This window comes from Ursus maritimus, unplaced genomic scaffold (genome assembly GCF_017311325.1).
Source record: "Ursus maritimus isolate PB19 unplaced genomic scaffold, ASM1731132v1 scaffold_2, whole genome shotgun sequence".
In the NCBI taxonomy this organism is placed as follows: domain Eukaryota; kingdom Metazoa; phylum Chordata; class Mammalia; order Carnivora; family Ursidae; genus Ursus; species Ursus maritimus.
In genome coordinates this window covers 89,894,230-89,914,220 of record NW_024424452.1, presented here as the reverse complement: position 1 = coordinate 89,914,220, position 19,991 = coordinate 89,894,230, and the positions used below count along the sequence as shown (strand labels likewise).

Sequence of the window (19,991 nt, the reverse complement as noted above, 5' to 3'; positions counted from 1 at the left end):
CTGAGCCACCCAGGCGCCCCATCCTTTCTTTTTTTAAACAAATCTTAAGAGATCCACACTTTGAAACTGGTTAGATCAAATGGGTCTCTTCATAGCCACTCTGTTAGAAGTGCAGTTCAGGGAGAACGTCTTGTGTGTATGAGTGGGGACCCCGATTTCAGAGTCGTGGCAGAGCACCACAGGGGAACATGGTCACAAAATGATATTTGTGTGACACTGTCATCTAATAAACATCTTTATTATTACTAGGATTTTATTCTTTTGCGCCCCTTGCTAAATCCATTACTGTGATTTTATTTTTATTTTGCAGAGGAAGTAATAAAAAGCACCAGAAATATGCCTTGCTAAAAATTAGCAAAGGAATGTGATGGGATTAAAGTGACAAATGCCGAGAAAGATAAATTAGAGAAGAATCCTTACATACCAGGTCCTTGTGCCCAGGGAGCGGTTTTGGAAGGAGTGTGTGGATAAGGCAGATGCAGCAAAGGCTGGTAGAACATGTGTACTCTTTGCAAGAGTCTTTGGAAAAACAAAAATCTTGAGTTCTTTTTTTAAGGATCCGGGAAAAGAATTGCCTCACTTAATTCAATAGAGTACACGTAGTTTTTTTTTTCTGGGTACCTTGTGGCTGTGCAGCAAAAGTCAGCTGTTGAGCAAAGGCAAGTCTCCCATCAGGGAAATACCAGTTGTTTACTTTGCAGAACATACCCCTTTGAAGTTCCATGTCACTACAGATAGTATTCTCACTTAATTTTGGTATTTTCGCCAAGGAAAAGCAGGAGGCATTGCTCCAACTTGAATCTTCTCGCCTTTCTCTTGAGCTGTAAATTTCGCAAGAACACAAAGATACACCTCCTGTAACGCGACTCACCATCTGATGCCCTTCTCACACCTGCCAGCCCTTCTCTGAATAGGATGAAGGTTCAATCACCTTGTGGTATTGAACTCTTCTGAAGACCAATTAAAGAACATACTCTTCAAACTGATGTTACTAAAGGAAAATAAGTAAATTTCAGCAAGGGCTGTATAAATGTTTAGGATACAAGTTATCATCTTGGTGTGATTATTAGAAGTATTTCAAAAGCAACAAAGAAAGATGTGGTGTTTTAGACCAGAACTCTGAAACAGCTCGTCTCTAGTGTATAAGCAAGAAAGTCCACACCAGGTATATTTTCTGCCATGGGAGGCAAATAGGACAACTCCTGTTTCCATGTACTTTTAAGCCTCATTCCTTACTTTTTCCTCTTTATATGTCATAGTGTTCATGATACAATATATAAGAGCATAATCGATTTTTTTTTTTAAATTGAGAGAGAGAGAATGAGTGGGAAGGAGGGGCAGAGGGAGATGGAAAGAGAGAATCTTAGAGAATCTAAGCAGGCTCCACACTCAGCAAAGAGCCTAACGTGGGGCTCAATCTCATCACCATGAGATCATGAGCTGAGCAACTATCAAGAGTCTGAGCCATCCATGCGCCCCAAGCATAATAGATTTCTAATTCATAAATAAACACGCACTTAAATTTGTGTGTGCAAAACCTTTTCTCTGTTGTGATATTGAATCAAAAGCATTTACAAATCACTAGCGAAGACAGACAGTGTTCAGGTCTCATTGTGTATGTGACTGAAAGTAGGAATTTAGCACTTAATAGTTTTTCTGCAAGAAAAGACCTGGCAAATTTTAATTTTATAATTATATTTATTCAAGGAAGGTGTTTTAGTGGGACTTTTTTGTTCTTTCACTAGCTCTGGATGTTCTAGAACTAAAAAGGACCCAGGAGGCCACAGGGTACTCCCACACTTACTTTACACATGAATGAACAGACCCCTATTACTAAGACTAGTGCTTGCACACAGTAACCCTTCCTAAAAGGTGAGAAGAGACAAAGTCAATTATTTAGCAAAGTGTCCATTTACTTGATTTTAGCAGTGCCCGTAATTTATAGTCAAAGTACACAGATAAGTTAAAGTTAATGGTAAAAAATATACTTGAGAATTAACTGTTAATTTCCTGTGTTCTGTGTCTTAACTTTTACCATTTTGTTTTACATTTGACGAGAAGTCTGGTGGTAAGTTGTTAAGTCATGCTTACCTTGTAGACCGAGAGCTGAATCAGCGCTTCATTAAAAGCTAAGCAGTGATATTAATTATGTGGAAATGTGTGACAGGTTGAATTCTATTTATTCAGCCTTGCATCTATGACTAGTCTTCCAAGTCCATGATTTTTTTTTTTAATGGTAATTCTTCAAATCTGGGGAGAAGTCAAATAATTACCAAATTTAATGCAATTTAAAATTCTTTTCCAAGGCTAGTATCTCCTTAATATATGCTCTTAGGGTAGGAGTGGGTCATGCAAGCCAAGAAAAACATTTCCACATTTTGTTTAGAAGCTGCCTAAAAAAGTCCTCAAAAAACACCCCTTTTCATTAACCAGGTTTGTTCATAAGGCATCATTTGAATGAGTGAAAGCTGGATGAAAATTTATAGTTTCACAAAGCAGTGTCCTCCCCTTACCTATTCTAATAAAAACCAAAAATTTTAGCCAAAAATTTAGATGTTCTAAGAAATCCTCATGGTTGATCTTATGAAAATACATTTTCCATCAGAGCATATATTTATTTAGCCATCCAAATATATCTTCTCGGAATTTGGATCATCAAAATTCAGTATATTTAGTGGAATGATGAAAATTTTCCATATCTCACAGGTAGTTATTGAAGGTGTAGGGGACAAGGGCAGGCTGCCCCCAAGATGGGCCACCTTGGCACAAGGATTATTTCGAGTGAGAAGTAATCAAAACCCAACAGATGCAGGAAAAGCTCTCTACCTCCCCCACAGCTGCCTGAATACATTGGAAAGGAGAGTCTACACCAGGAAGAGAGCTTAACAGAGACTCCCTTTTACCTAAGAAACTTACCTGCATAATACAGCAACCTTTGCTTTTCCAAATATCTTCTCTCACCTTTCTGGTAATGGCCTACCTCCCCTTTGTGTCCTCACACCCCTACCCCTCTCCTTGCTCATAAAAGCTTCATGTTGCTTCATTGTCTTTGGAATTTCATATTTGTATGGGTTCTCTGCCCACACCTATTAAATTTGATTTTCCTCTGTTGAATCTGTCTCATGTCAATTTCATTCTAAGTCCAGCTAGAAGGCCCATAGGGCAGAGGAAGGTCTTCCTCCCCGACCAAAGCTGACTGAGTTAATCAGGCTTTATGCTTAGTGCCTTCTGCCCCTCTATACAGAAAATACAATTTAGGACTTTACAAGGTAAAATTCTTCTGCTACTTTTACCTTTACTAAATTTTCTAATTTTCGCAGTTGTATAATCATTTGTCATCATATTTTTTTTTAACTTGGGAAGAACATATTTGTATATCTCATATTAAGCATTAAGCTTTCTTGGAATTATGTTTTCAAAGTCATTATCGGAAATGAAGTTTTTAGTGACCAAACTACTGCTTTTCCTTATAACTGAAACCATGACTCATTCGGTGGAGTGCTTAGAGCTTGCTTAATGGAGGGGAATTTTATCATGAAAACATATAAATCTCTGTTGGAAAATCATGGCAGGTTTTTTGTTCCAAACAGTTCTAGCAGAGACCCTCTAGAAAACAGTTTCTGATGTTGCCTAAAGCTTTTGCAACTGTGTCAGCGGCCAGTTCTTAAACTTGCTGTTATTGAACTGATCAATAACTGTAAACATTTGCCAGGAATTCAGCAGTTAAGAAAAAAAGTAGCTGATGAGGAGTGAGGTCTACTGAAGTCACCACCTCTAATGAGGTCACCACCACCACCACCACCCCAATGTCTCAGAAAAATCGCTTTTAGCAGAAAGGGACGGTTTATGTGACTCCCAGGAAGATGTATTGTATTCATCATTCTTCTGTTTATTCAGATATTTAGCCAACACATATCGTGTATTAGATAGTCTGTTTAGCACTTAGTGATAATCACTGCTCTAGCTCCTTTTCCTTTGGGACAGAACGTTTGAAATCCGGGAGCAAAAATTAAATTCAACAGGGAACTTTTCTTCTCTTCCTGCTAGTCATTCTGTTTTATAATACAGGAAAACACCGCGGAGTCTGGCCACCCCCTGATTCAGCCAGTGACTCTCAGAGAACTCACAAGAGAATGGATAGTGTCTGCATGATTAATTAAATGGGATTTGATCCAAATGGCCCAGAAGTCTTAGGATCTGGGGACAAACCAAGAAATTATTTAACTTTTCAGATTCAGAAATGGATATATAGAAGCATTGTGGAAACGTGCAGAAAAAAATGAGAAGGAAAACTTTCAGTGATTCATAGTTGCGGCTTAGTGAGACAGGCAGTAAATTTTACTAACTGTCATGAAAAAGGCTCCAAATGGCTCTATATTGAGACTCTTAACAGTCATTTCTAGGTATAACAATTATGCACATCTTAAATACTATAGGTTTCCACCCTTGTAAAGGGTGAGTGAGTGACAATGTGTTGATCTTTCTTTGTGACCATGAAACTCCTACTCTTCTAAAGGCTGTTTTCCTAAATTTAGACCAAGTACCTAGCAGGAAATGGACATCTTGAATGCTGAAATTAAAAATCCCAAAAATACAGGTTCAAATGCTAGAGAGCTTTAGTTACCATATTTTTGTCTTTTGTTTTTCCTGACTTAATAGCATATGAGAAGTTTGGTTTTGTAGGTGAGCTATGGTTTAATACTGAAGTCATACCTTCCATTTGTAAGAAAGAAAGCAGAATTTGCAACATTACGAAAGAGCCTCTTAGGTCTTGAAGCCCTGAGAACACTCTTCATTCAGCTAAATTGCTTTACTATAACAAAGAGAAGCATGATAAAGCAGAAAATAAGTTCCCCCCTTTATATTAAAGCAGGATAGCTTTATTTAATAAAAGTAAAGCTAAACACAAAAAAATCAATATTTGATATCTAAAATACTTAAAGACCAATATAAAGAAATGATACCTGATGAGGTTGTGGACTATAGGTGAGGTTCAGTGGGATGGAGTCCAGAGCCGATGACCAAGAAAAAATTCTTGAGGCATCTTTGGTGCAAAATTGGTGGTTTATTAAAACACGGGGACAGGACCCGTGGGCAGAAAGGGCTGCTGCCCCAGGGTTGTGAGAGGTGGCTGTTATATACCATGGGGTTGGGGAAGGTGAGGAAAAAAGGAGGTTGAGAAAATAGTTTCATATGTTAAAGAAGATTCGCAGGATACCAGAGGCGAATATCAAGTTAAGGTTGTTTTTCCCTCTAGCAAGGCATTAACATTAAGATGGTTGGGAACTTCCTGGAGGCTGCAGATTATAAGGACATTTAATTGTATCTACATTCCCTTCCGGAAGCTAGGTTATTGATAGAAATGCTTCGTTCTTGTAAACTGCTAAAGACATTTGTAAACTGAGGGAGACTTAAATCTTGCAGGATTGTGGTATCTATAGGTTAACTATTTCTTTGTCCTTTAGGGCAGCCAGGAGTGCCTGAGGAATGTCACTTACATCCCATGGTGGGGGGAGGGGGTTGCGGGGTGTTAGTTTCAGCTTTGTCCTCGGCTTGCCTTCTGTTCCCTCATCGATGCCCATTTTCTTTAGAACAAAGTTCTATGTCTGTATCTATATTCTATAACACAAATATTTTAAACCAGAGGGGGGCATGGCATTAATGATTTTAGTTCAGAATAGCTAGAGGATTCTTTAAATCCAGAATATATCTTCTTTTTTTTTTTTCCTTATAAATATTCTGTAGTTCAGAAGCATCTCAGGGAAAGAAAATTAAAAGTGGGAGAGGGCATCGCATACTCAAGTTCTTTGGAGCAGAATAGGGCCAACCACTAGAAACTGTTGGAATGAGGGCAGAAGCAAGGTGCAGAGGCTCCTGATAAAATAGTGAAGCGGGAGAGCTAGGTTCTTGTCTCACGGAGTTGATGAAGAACGAATCTTGCGGACAAGAGAGTGAGTAAAGCGATACAAGTTTATTAAGCAAGGATACAGAAAAAAAAGCTCTCAGGAGTGAGGGGTCCCAACAGCATTGCCACCAAGGGCTTTTAGGGATGGTCTTTTATAGAAAGCTAGCCAGGGAACTTAAATCTGTTTCACATCTCTATTGATATCACCATTGAGCAATGACTAGTAATAACACCTTCAATGGCTTACCTCCTTTTTGGGGTCCGGTAATTCTTGGTTGGTTATGAGTAGCTGTTATTACAAGACCTCACCTCATTTTTAATCAGAGGTAGCCAAATCGGGACTACTATGTTTACAAAACAAGTCTGGTTTTAACAAACTTGGCCTAATTATTTACATAAGCTCAGCAATGATAATGAAAGATCAAATAGAGTTATCTTTTAGAATCTGTTTTGCTGAAACTTTTATAAGGAATCTCTAGGTTGAACTTTTAGTAGCCTCTCCAGGCCAGAAGCCAACCCAAGTGCTTGTCATCAGACATGCCTGCAATCCCTGTAGATGGGGTAGATTCCTCTTCATGAGGTCCCCAATATATCCTGAGTTCCTGCACCTGCCAGGAAGTGACAGTCTTTACTCACCTGGTGAGACTGCTGGGAACTCCGTAAGCAAGGTATCAGGCCAACATTTCCAAGGGGCTTTATAGCTCCAGGTTTCATAAAGCCAATCTTAGTTCCTTAGAACTGTTTGCTCATATCTGAGTCTATGCATGTCTGTCTCAAATCTGACATTCCAGTCAAAGCCTTGGTAAAATAACCAATGTTTCCAATGGTGTCCTGTTACAAGAAGAACAGATTCTTATTGACTTATGCAAATGACTGTGTTATCGTGGAAGAAAGCTTATTGAGACCTTTTGAATTTCAGAGGGTTTAGGTAGAGAGAAATGTTAAATGCTTTAATGCTGTTGTTTACACATGAGTACTTTATCACACTTTTGTAAGTCATAGATATCTTAAGAGAAAGTTTCCTTAATCTGGGAAAGCAAACATTAGAGAACCAGCAGTGTTCCAAAGAAGAGTCACAAAACTATAATCAGCTTCTAGTTCATTTAGTCCCATGTTACTCATTCTTGTTCAGTTTGAATTCAGCCTTAGTTCTAGATATTCTTACCCATTTCTGTTTTAATCTTAAAGGTATCGAATACCTGTCTTTGTCCTAAAAATCCTTTATATGAATCTCCTTGAAGATGGACCTCTTTTTGCAAGAGAGTAAGAGCAATTATAAATGACAAGAAATCAGAGTGGATACGGTAAAAGATTAAAACATAGTAAAACTTGAAGAACTGCGTATCATCTCTAGAATAGTTACAGCATTTACTCGAACAACATAACCTAAGGCTTATTATTTAACAATAAGTTAAACATAAGTTACTTCTGGAGTAACTTAACACACCACATAAAAGGCCTAGTGAGTTAAAGAGACTTCATTTACAGTTTCCATCTTGGAAAAGTAAACCGTAGAAAGTTTTAAAGCACATGCTTAAACAGGATTAGGGAGCCCCAAAAACCTGATAGAGGCAAAACATAGAAACTGGTTTTTCTGGACAGGCAAAGAGAAAACAACTGTTTATTTTTGTAAGAGCAGATAAATTAATTCAAGAAAACCATCTTTTGAACTGAGAGAAAGCAGACTTTTAATCTTATATGAGTGTACTTTAAAATTTCAATCTTATTCCATCCTGACCACATTTAAAATTCCTTTCCAAAAATTACCCTTCGCAAACCTTCTACAACTTTCCTTTGCATTCAGATTTTGTCCCAAGCCATTTCTCTCCAAACAAACAGTCTCATTTAGGACAAAATTACCTTCTTTTGCCTTCAACAAAATTTATTCCCATTCCTTATATCTTCCGTACACATCTCCTACTTTTCTACATACAGAGTTATTTCCCTTATTCCCATCAGCCTTAATTACGTTTAGCAGAATTTTGCATTCTTAGAAACCTTAGTCTTCAGAAACTAAGTAGTAACCGGTTGTGAACTGACACACCAAACCTTTAGATGGCAAATCTGTGAATCAGTTATGCACAGACCATGCTTACCAACAGACTTAAATATCCTTAGTTTCTTAGCAATAAGCAGTCAAAAGCACAAACGTACTCCAGTAATCAATGATTTAGTACCTTATCCTATTTGAGAAAGACCTAGACGTTCAATGAATTTAATCCCATTTGTCATCCTAACAAAACTTTTAAAGTTTCAGGTTACTAAAGACTTTGAAAACAATTACCTTAACAATTACCCATGATAACTTTGAGACAGACAAATAAGCATCATTTTAAGTCATCTTTTTGCAAACAAATTGCAGCAGAGACAACATGAACTTATTTGGCCTTCAATAGATTTTGATGGAATAGAAGTTTCATATTTGATGTTGATAACTTTAAAGACATGTCTATTTTAATTAAACCAACAAACTTAAATTAGTTTAAATACCAAGTTATGTTCCACCTGGGCCCATTTTTAAAAGTCAGTCCGTTTGTTCCCCATTGTCAATTTTACCCGAGACACTGGTGGGGAAATCTGACGTGAGCAGTGCATGCAGAACACACCCAAGGTGGTGCAGAAACAGGTGGGGAGGAGGGGTAGACAGGAGAGGCCAAGCGCAGCCAGAAGGCAGAGAAAAAGGGTCCCCAGTTCTGAAGCTCACCCACTTGGACAGATGAGTAAACGCCATGTTTTTCCACCAACAAGGGGGAATAGGCAGTCCATGTCGGGCCAGAGAAGACAGAGAATTTCCCCAAAACAAAGGGAGTTTGGTCAGCTGCTTCGGAATATTCCTGAAAGTCCCCGTCCTGAGGTAGACTAACCACAGTTGGCTTCACTTATAGCCATTAACCTGGGAAATGAGTGAGGGAGAAGGCCCCACATCTGTCAGGAGGAACAGTGAGAGAGAGAGAGTAAGAGTCAGTGTCCCCTTTGCTACGGAGGGCCTGTGTTTCCTCCAGCAACCTATGTTTATTAGAGGCCTATTTAGACAATTATCCAGTATGTCAGAAGGGAGCTTACTGGTCTGGTTACCACCAAACACGTTCTGCAAGAGGCCCTTAGGTCTGGGTCCTGATTGAGAGCCCTGAAAGCCTGGGTGGACCTGGGGTACCTCCGTCTATTCGCCCTGTTTCCTGCAGAAGAGATCTAACTGATAGATCCCACTGTGGCCATGCCTTATTTTACCTTGCCTTGAAGAACCCGCCGTGTTCAACCCATAGAAAACACTAGAAAAGTTTTATGAGGGGAAATTACCCAATTTTGCACTACCCAATCCCAAGAAGTCCCCTCAGAGGATGGTTTGTTTCCCATTTTGTGATCCCGGTAGGAGTTACCCTGTCCGTGCTACGGAGAGGTGACAATGAAGCCATACCAGCTCTCCCTTGTGAACCAAGGAGTCCCATGGTTTCCTACCCAAGGTGAAAGAGTGGCCTAGCATCTTGGGTTGAGTAGGGCTCAGGCCGGCAGGAGTAGCCACTCTTACCTCTCTATCACCCGACCCTCCTTTTCTCCTCTGGATTACCCCCCCCGCCTCCACCCCCACCAGAAATCCAACTTCGATATTATTTTTAGAAGGCTAAGAATGTGAGCGAAACAGTTAGGGTCTCTTAGTGGGAGGCATGTGCTGCTTCCAGATTAGGCTTCCCTGGGGTGTGACCCCCAGAGCAGGATCTCTATCCTTTTACGTGTCTTGGAGACCCCAAGGTCACCCATGGTAACCAAAGGGCAGGTTCAGAGCTCTGGATTGCCAGTCCTTACATGTGCTCCCTATGACCCTTAAACAAAGTAGGGAATCTTTGTAATGACCCCATTCTTTGAAGCTCTCTGGATTGAGCCCTCACTGTTTGGTCCTGTAAATTCACTCGCATTCCTAGCCCCATGGTGCCTTAAGAGTCAGGCCTATTATAAGCCAATTTCAATTAAGCTTTCTCTCCTTACCCCTTGGGCACTTTTCCTGTCCATCCTGAACCAAGTTCTCACAAAAGACACTTTTAAATGAAAAAGTCTTACGTCTACCTAGGCAACACTCTTCCTGAAATGAATCCCTGATTAAAAGGGCATACTGATCATCCGAGATTGGAAGGACTTGAGGCAAAGCCCCTGAGGTGAGAGAAAGCCGTTTAAGAAAAGCCAATGAACAGAAAGCAGAGCGGGGTAGGGTTAGGCCAACATTCCCTTCTTTTGAGAAAGGGGGATTGACCAAACCTGTCTCCAGAAGCCTATCTGGAAGACTTAAGACCTGAGACTTAAGACCAACAGCTGTGCTATTGGACTTTAACTGGCCGACAGGTGCCTGGTTTTGTTGTTTGTTAAAAGGGGTCATATAAAGAAGAGACTTCTCCCAGGAAAGAAAAGATGAGTCCACTTTTACTGACCCTTCGATGGGAGTGATCCTGGGTTTTGGCACCAAAATGATGTGGGAAAGCTAGGTTCTTGTCTCACGGAGTCGATGAAGAATGAATCTTGCGGACAACAGAGAGTGAGTAAAGCGAAAGAAGTTTATTAAGCAAGGATACAGAAAAAATGTTCTCAGGAGTGAGAGGTGCCCGACAGCGTTGCCACCAAGGGCTTTTAGAGATGGTCTTTTATAGAAAGCTAGCCAGGGAACTTAAATCTGTTTCACATCTCTATTGATATCACCATTGAGAAAGGACTAGTGATAACACCTTCAATGGCTTACTCCCTTTTTGGGGTCCGGTAATTCTTGGTTGGTCACAAGTAGCTGTTATAACAAGACCTCACCTCTGATGCCTAGGACAGGACGGTCTGGTTTGTTCCTTTATCTCTGGTTTCCTTTCATCTCCCACATTTTGAATTTTGTGAGCCTGATCCCATGGCCCCCTACCTATCTCTCCCTACCTAGCCCCATCTGTCCCTTATCCAATAGTACTTACCTTCAGACCCACCTGGTTTCTAGGTATAACCATTGAGGGGATGGAGGGGAACAGGCACACCTTGTCTGACTTAGTGTTCCTAGCCCTAGCTAAGGGTCTGCCAGGCAGTATGGACACAAAGGGCTGGTGGATAAATGATAGGAAGGACAGCAGCTGAGATCTTGGGGGTGTGGACAACCTGGTCAATGAGGAAAAAGCCTGTGTTTTGGAGCCAGGGAGCCCTGGGTTTGAATTCTAGTCTGCTGCCTCCTTTCCTGTGTGGCCTGACACATGCTCTTTTACCTACTGAGACTGTGACTTCTCTTGTAAGTGGAGCTACTTACTGTTGGGATTTCTAGGAGCCAATACAAAAACGGTCGTTTACTCCTGAGTTCTGAACAGACTAGGAGAGGGATGGCAATTGAGTTACCAGCTTAGTTACTGATAAAGGCAGCCGGAGATGTGGCTTAAATCTATAGTGAGCGGCCTGTCAAAGGAAATGTGAGGAGTGGGAATACAACGACCCTCAACACTTGCCTCCCAGGGCTTTAGGATGGAATGATTTCATTTAGGTGGACAATCAGGAAGTCTTACTTTTCGCTCTTCTCTCTCAGTCAGATTTTGAATATTTTGGAAATCAGCTGACATGAGCATAGACTGGGCTAAATAGGACTAGCAGGACCTTTGTTTAAAAAACTTGGATGTGGGGCGCCTGGGTGGCGCAGTCGTTAAGTGTCTGCCTTCAGCTCAGGGCGTGATCCTGGCGTTCTGGGATCGAGCCCCACATCAGGCTCCTCCGCTGGGAGCCTGCTTCTTCCTCTCCCACTCCGCCTGCTTGTGTTCCCTCTCTCACTGGCTGTCTCTCTCTCTGTCGAATAAATAAAATCTTAAGAAAAAAACAAAAACAAAAAAACTTGTATGTGCCTGCTATAGCTTCATGGGTTGTTCTGCCCCCTAAATAGTGATTCTTTGGGGCCAGGTAGGCGATGGCTTTGTTAATTCTAGATAGAGGGATCGTTCCAAGCAACTGTTTAGGAAACCCACTATTGCTAAAATGGGTTCCTAGCAATAATGCCGTAAGTGATAATAATAGTAATAATAATAATAATAAACCTTTCCTGAGCTTTATTTTTAGAAGTTTAATCTGCTAGATCAAATTAGATTCTGACTGATCTCCTTATTTTAGCACTAAGGAGAAATCCAGAGAAAAATGGCGGGAAGGGATTTATTTTAATTACTATTTGGAACAGTTTGTAAGATTCCTGAAACTCTTGTACCTCCACCCCTCTTTGCTATTTTTATTGCCACTGGTCTGCTCCCCTATAAGGATTAGCTAGAAAGGTCTGAAAATGGAAAGGACTTGGTGCTTATTTTCAGTAGCAAGAAACAGCTGTGAGGTGACTGATCCTGCCAACCAGGTGAGGAACCTAGGAGGGGAAAGTGGATCGTAGCATCCTGCAGGCTGCATCTCAGGAGTCTGTGGAAGGAGGGGAAAATGACAGAGTAGCCGAGTGGAGGTGGGGGTGGGGGCACAGGCAGTGAGTCAGGACAGAGGAATTACCCTAGGTTCTTAATCAGCGAGAGACCCACCCATGGTCAGATTTCCCAAATTTAGCTAGATTAAAATTGATGCTTACAACTGCCAAAAAGATTTTTGTTGACATTTTCAGATTTAAAAATAAGACTAACAGCTCCTTTTAAGTGAGTTATCTTAATATAAGAGATATTTTAATTTGGATTCTTGGATCAAGTGAATGAAATGAGGTAGAAATTAATTCCATAAATCTTGGCTATCAGAAAGTGAATAGGACTTGTGAGTAGTTGGACAACATTGCTGTGCACATTAGTTTTTCCCAAATCCTTTGACGGCTGTTCTTTTACCCTAAGAGCGGCAGTGCAGAAGGGGAAACATTCCCCACCCCCACGCTCAGGCTTAGAATCCACTGAAACTTGTGGCATGAACATTTTACCCAAATATAGACCTTTCGGTGATTAAGCTAATTTACTCTTTTAAAACTGTGACATCCTGTTTATAAGAAAGAAGACTTATAAAAAGTCATCTTGTATGAACTAACTTTTAAAATCAACATGTTGGTGAATTTATGTGTTAAGTGAGTCACAACTATTTGGATGAAGATTTTCTGGTTTTGAAAGAGAAAGTACTTGGAAAAAAATGTCATTTTGGTTTCATCGAAATGGAAACATTTGAAAAATGGAATTCACTAGTGAGCCTATCATATAACAAGTTTCCACACACACTTCTTAAGTCACTTCTGTGAATTTGTAGAGCTGCTTTCCCCCCTGGGCCAAGTCTTAACCATCACGAGATGCATTTGGCCTCCACAATCCTTCCCAGAAATGATACTTTTAAAAATTCTATACAAGGTAAAATTTCTACAGTATTTTGAAAGTAACATTATTTACTTCGGAAACTGTGTTTTTAAAATTATTTTTTGTCCCAAAAGCAAGCTGAACCTGTATCTATTCCTATTACTTGCCTGATAGAAAAATGTTCTCTTTTTACTCTGACCCTTTGATATTTGAAAATGTCATTGCAGGCAACTCAAAGTCTAATTTATAGTCATGTTACGTTTAGTATTTTAGGTCTGACTTTAATGTATACTTGCTATTTATTAGCAATTCTTCCAAATGTACGGATTGGATTTTTTGTGAATTGAGTACATCCATGACCCCTCTCAGCATCCCGTGTCTGTGTCATTCTTTCTACAACCCTTCTCTCCTGCTCTGCCCTGTTACGCGTTAGATCTGTATTTAAGGATCCTGCTGCGTTCCTCCCCCTGCTGGTATCTCAAGCACTTCAAACCTACCATGTACCAGTTTGAATTACTTTTTCTAAAGTTTATTTTATTTATTAATCTCTGCACCCAAAGTGGGGCTCGAACTCATAACCCGAGATCAAGAGTCAGTGTACTTCTGACTGAGCCAGCCAGCCCTTCTTCTTCTTCTTTTTTTTTTTTTTTTTTTTTTTTAATTCCCTGTTCCTTCGCCTGTGTTTCCTGTTCAGTTGCTGGTACCATCTCCCAACAGAGGGCCACTGGTCATCCTAGAGCCCTTCCTTGATGATGCTACTTCTACTGCCTTTTCTTTCCATTCCAGCCCTAACGCAGGCACAGTAAACTCTTGGCTAGTTCAGAACAAAAGTTTCTCATGGGACTTTCCTGTCAACCTTTCTTCTCTGCTGCTGGATCTTTCCATGCATAGGGTCAAACATGAGTAGAAGACGTATCACCTATAAACTTCACCTATGTCCCATTGTGTCAGGAGCAAGTTTTTACAAACTGACACAACTCATTTTTTCTAGATTCTTCTTTTCTACCCATCTACACCCTGGCCCACATCCATATGTAGCCTTAGCTACCAAAAGTCCTGTGAATATGTCATATATTTTTATACTGAATTTTTCTCTGTTTTGATTTTCATTACTGAAGACTCCCTTTCTCCTTCTCACTTTTCACCTTCCAGAAGTAAAAAAAAATCATTTTTTTCCATGTCCTCTCATAAGTACTTTTTTTAATTCTTTTTTTTGCTGTCACTTGATCTACCCCATTATGAATAATTATCTGTGTGAGGCTTTCTCAGGGTAAATTATGAATTTCTCAAGAGAGAGACTTGTTTCTCTCTCTTCCAAAGAGAAGTGACTGTTGCAGTGTTTGGGAATTACTAAGTGCCCCATTAATATGTGCTGAAGAAGAGATGTGTTGAAATGTAGTCAGATTCTCATATGTGAAGTTTCTGCATCAAATGGATGGAGAAGCAACAAAGGTTAGAGTAAAGCAGAAGAGCTCCTTTGCTAATTTTTTCTTGAGAGCCAAGGATTTAAATATGTGACATATGTGGGAATTCCTCTGAAAAGTCAGAGAATAATGAATGGCAGCATCATCTGCAAATTAGTTTGTTTGATTAGCCCACCAAGGCATTGTCTCAGGCATTTGTTATCAGTCCATTGTATTGGTGATTTTAGAATAAGAACCACTTTCTGTCTGGGCTGACTTTTAATTGGGTAATGAATTGATTGGCAGTAATGTAAATGTGTTAAGTTAAATGCACACCCAAAAAAGTGTCATTTCTGTCTTCTACTTGTTATAGTAGAGGTGGAAAGAGAAACTAGTACACGTGGAATACTTAAGCACTAGACTAGTTGAGGCAGATTATAATAAACAGAAAAGAGACCTAGAGCAAAGGAAAATCGTTATGACCTGGAGATGTAATGAAAGATCTCATTAAGAAGAACCTAGTTGACTGAATGTAACACTTGGATGTTAACTAACTGGAATTAAAATAAAAACTTGAAAAAAAAAAAAAAGAGCCTAATGACTGGTCCTTGAAAAATAGGTAAGGACAGGAAAGAATCCCATATGAAGAAAATAATGTGCATCAATTGACAAGATTTCTGTTGTGTAAGCCACAATTCAGTTGATAGTTTTAGCAAATATCCGTATGGTTCACTTTCACATGAATATGAAGTTATTTTGTTCTGCTTTATTTTCCTACCCAGGTGGATCCGATATTGAGTATCTGGACTTCTATAAGCCTGTCGTATGGTTTTGGATCCTCGTGGGGCTTGCTTACTTTGCTGCTGTCCTGAGTATGATTGGAGACTGGCTCCGAGTGATATCAAAAAAGACAAAGGAAGAGGTAAGAATTAAGGAGTGTGCAAAAAACACTCCTATTTAGCTAATTCAGTAAAAGTTATTTTTCATCTTTCTGACATTTATTTTTTAAAATACATGTTATTTAAGATTTTTAATATTTATGTTTGGTGCGAATTTACTCTATGTTAAGTGTAATTCAGTTAACAGATACTTGCTAAACATCCCTATGTACTAGGTGCTGAGGCTAATTTATAATGAAAAAAGATGTAATTTAAAATATTTTCCTATTTCTTCTTCCTTTTTCTTCTGTTTCATTTCTTTTTTTTTTTTTTTTCCTTAAGGGCACAAGGTAAATGTTATTCCGTAAAGAGAAATACAATAGAAAATACTTATGTCAGAATGTCAATAACATAGAAAAGTGAATGGATCATATAATATTGAATTTTTTTTACTATATTGAATTATTTCCTTCTTTCTTATGTCCCTATACATGTGTGCGTGTACACACAAGTATGTATACATATGTGCCCAAAGCTGTATGCATTATGGCCAAGTTCCCTGGGTACAGATTTCAGGTGTTCAAAAACATACTGTTTTACCCATTTTATATAACTATACATATAGAAATGAACATTAGAATTTTGACCCATGACGTTTCGGAAAATTTAAAATTTCAATCTTGTTCTCGAAATTTTATGCTTTGGAAACTACATTTGGATTTCATATTTACAGGCCCAGAAGTATTATCAGTTAAGTGTGACCGATTAGTGTTTTATGATGAATTCTGTATTTTTGGTTTCTTGGTGTTAGCCAACTTTACCAATTTTTTCAGAGAACAAATCTGCACTATTTATACCTATTGTCTTCCTCTAATTATCCCTCCATTTCATTATCTGGTGGTGTTCATATGCCAGGGGACACCGGTGTCAAAATCTTTGACACAGCAAGCATGGTTTTTTAAACATAAACCCGAAAGAAATAGAATAACATAGGAAATGATAAAATTAGCTTCTCTCTACAAATAAATACTTTCTTTGAAACTCATCCAGTCATAGAATTTATCAGTACCCGAGGTGCCTTAGTAATTAGAACGTGAATTGTCCAGCACTTGCCTTCACGGGTATCATATTTCTCAATTAGGAATTCACATAGTCTGTATGCATTAATCTATATCTTAGTTGCACCATAAAACCAAAATCTTTTATAATAAAACAAATCAGCAAGACAATGTGCTTAATAGTCTGGTTTAAATCATGTGAAAAGTTCTGCTTGAACAGGACCCCAAATGATTCACCTCCATCTTAGTTAGACGTGTGTGTGTGTGTGTGTGTGTGTGAGAGAGAGAGAGAGAGAGAGAGAGAGAGAGAGAGAGAATATTGTAATTGTTTTAACTTTGGTGTACTTTTAAGGATCTTGAAATGCTAAGGGAAGAAAGAAAATTGTAACAAGGAAATGTTTTGGATAACATAGCTAAAAAGAAAACTCAAACATCTAGCTATAAACTGGCTTTTAAATGGATTTTAAAACCATACACAGGTGTTTATTTTTTAATTAACTTTTGAAATTTGTGTATAGTTGACACACAATGTTACATTAGATTCGGGTGTATAGCATAGTGATTTAACATTTCTATACAAGTGTAGCTACTCTTTGCCACCATACAACGCTACTACAATATTATTGACTAGATTCCCTATGGTGTACCTTTTATCCCTGTGGACTTACGCATTTCATAGCTAGAAGCCTGTACCTCCCACTCCCCTTCCCCCATTGTGCCCATGTCCTTGCCCCCCTTCCCTCTGGCAACCCCCAGTTTGTTCTCTGTATTTATGGGCCTGATTCTGACAAGCATTTATTTTGCAAATAAAATAGAATTGAACAGCACATATCTTCTACAGTTAGATAGGAAAAGTTTTGTGAAAGACACCTACCCATATTATAAATACTCTATGTGTTATACACATACATACATATATATAAATACTAAGAATATTGTGGATCACAGTCAAAAAGTGTGAAAGCCACTAAGAACAGCGGGAAATTTTATTTTTATGACCCTGGTAAAGATCATTTGATCAAAGTTTAAAACCTGTGCTATTAAAAAGCAGTGCTTTCTGTGATAGGACTGGCTGGTAGAAAGCATTAACACTCTTCTCCACAGTAATCAGATAACAACCCACCTCAGTCTGCTCAGGCTGCCATAACAGAATACCATTGACTGAGGGGCTTAAACAACAGCCATTTATTTTCTCACAGTTCTGGAGGCTGGAAGTTCATAGTCAAGGTGCCGGCAGGGCTGGTTTCTGGTCAGATCTCTCTCCTCAGCTTATGGATCCTGCCTTCTCCCCGTGTCTTTACGTGGCCTTTTCTCTGTGCACCTGCCTGGAGAGAGAATTATGGTGGCTCTTCCTCTTCTTGTAAGGACATCAATCAGCCCTTTCGACTCAGGGATGCACCCTTATGACCACATTTAACCTTAATTACCTCCTTAAAGGCCCATCTCCAAAGACAGTCAAATTGGGCGTTTAGGGCTTCAACTTACGCATCTTTAGGGGACACATTTTGGGCCATAACACCATCCTTTGAAATAAAATGAAATTTCTACATTACCTGCCTTATTTACCATGAAAAACAAGTTCATGTGCCTTTCTATGCGCGATCTTCATGATTCTCAAACAGAAGTATGAGATCCACCTCGCTGTGTTTTCATGCTTTTAAACCCTGAAAAGCAGTAAACATTTTTTTCTTCTTACTATTAGTCATTGAGCTTTCCCCAACCTTCAGAGTCACATGTGGTTTCTGGTGACAGTGTCTGTAGAAAGCTCGTGTGAGTAAAGGCCACGAGCAAAAGTTACCGCGAGCCCTCCTGGAGCTGCGGCTGCAGCTGCTCTGGACCGTTGAGCCAATTAAAATGGAGCCGCCAGTTTGAGCAGATGTGTGTTTTCTAATTTATTTATAATGCAGTTTAGGGAAATGACAGAATTGAGTTACAGGTTCAAAAGAGGAATGTGAAGAAAGAAAGGGACAACTTATAGTTGATCAGAGACAAAGTTTTTATAAACAGAAATACTACAAAAATGTCTACAGTGATGGAAGAATTATTTGATTGTTTTATTTTGAAATAATTCACAAAGGGGCATAATTAAATAAAATACAACTAAATACATTCTAGTTGATGGACCGTGCATGCCGGGTGACTGTTCACTGCATATTCCTTACCTTCTGTCCCTAAACCATTCCGGATACTGCAACCTTTACAAACCTCCTCCATGTTCAGAAGCAACAAGCTTCTATCTAGTTTTCAGTCTTGATGAATAAAAATGCTACGTATTTTTGATAACTTGAAATTCTATTAAAAATGTAATATAGAATATACAAAATAATATATAGCATTAAATTTGCAAGTGATAATATTAAAACACGTTTTCCCTGAATGAAATATTTTGCCTAATAATACCGGTTATGAATTTAAAAACATGTGTTCTTAAACCATATCAGCTGAGTATAAATATATACACCTAATCATATGTGGCCTTATTTCTGGGTTATTTTAATGCTAAGGTATATTTTGTTTCCAATGAGGACTAATTTTAATAAAAATATTGTTAGAAATAAGGAAAAATCGTCTTCGAACATGCTGAAATAAAATATGTTGGTATAGCTAATCCACCTGAAATATTTGCACAAGAAATGGTTTAGTTGAAACAACACTGCATTGTTTCAAAATGTCACATATAATTATAGTTGATCTGCATTCCTCAAGGGAAATAATGACCTCAATCCTTTTTCCATGGAGACACATGAGTTTCTGTAAAAGTGTTTATTTGTCTCATTATTTTTAAAAGTTTAATGGAGAGTAGGCACATGTTCAACGAGAGGAATTGGTATGACTAATTATCTCTTCCTATTAAGCCGTGTACCCTCTTCTGAGGAAATGATGTTTCCATTTAGAAAATAAAGATTACTTAGGTATTCTGGATAATACAATAAAACCACTATCTGAGACAGGTGTAATAAAAAGAAGATGTGACCACAAAAGTCAGAAGGGAAATTTTGAAGCAAGCACAGAATAGTGCCTCCTTATTATGCATCGTTTTCTACTGTTTACAGGCCTTGCGTTTGAAAAGCCTGTGATTTCTGCATAGTTCCTGTATTGATTGGTGTATACGTTCCCGTGTCTGGAGTGTTCCTGTCCGTATGGGAGACGAACACCCTCACGGCCTCCCTCCCCAGCATGCCAGTGTTGTCTGACCACGTGGGCTGCAGCTGGCCACAGTGAGTGGACAGCCAAGCATCACGTCTTTACTAACACCCTGTGTTGTATTACTCTCCAGTGGAGTTCGTGCTAAGGGAGGTGCTCATGTTAGCAGGTTGGCCTTACGTCATAGTCAGAAAACTGCCTTTGGTTGGGAAGCTGTGGTGCCAGAAGGCTTGCAAGACTGTGCCTGGAACTAGTTTGCCCCAGGGGACCTGAGAATATGGAGGAAGATGGTTTTCTTCTGCTGCATATCTGGTGGCAGCATTTGGTCTTTCCCAAACCTCTTTCGGGACAGTGAG

At 39.2% G+C, this 19,991-nt stretch overlaps 1 protein-coding gene across 1 annotated transcript in view; it reads left to right on the top strand.

Moving 5' to 3' along the window:
* The window catches only part of KCNK2 (potassium two pore domain channel subfamily K member 2), a 133,532-nt gene that overhangs the window by 82,862 nt on the left and 30,679 nt on the right, over positions 1 to 19,991 (top strand). Inside the window, exon 6 of the mRNA XM_008701147.1 lies at positions 15,338 to 15,477. Within this exon, the coding sequence (XP_008699369.1) occupies positions 15,338 to 15,477 (140 nt within the window). The remainder of the gene's footprint in view (positions 1 to 15,337; positions 15,478 to 19,991) is intronic.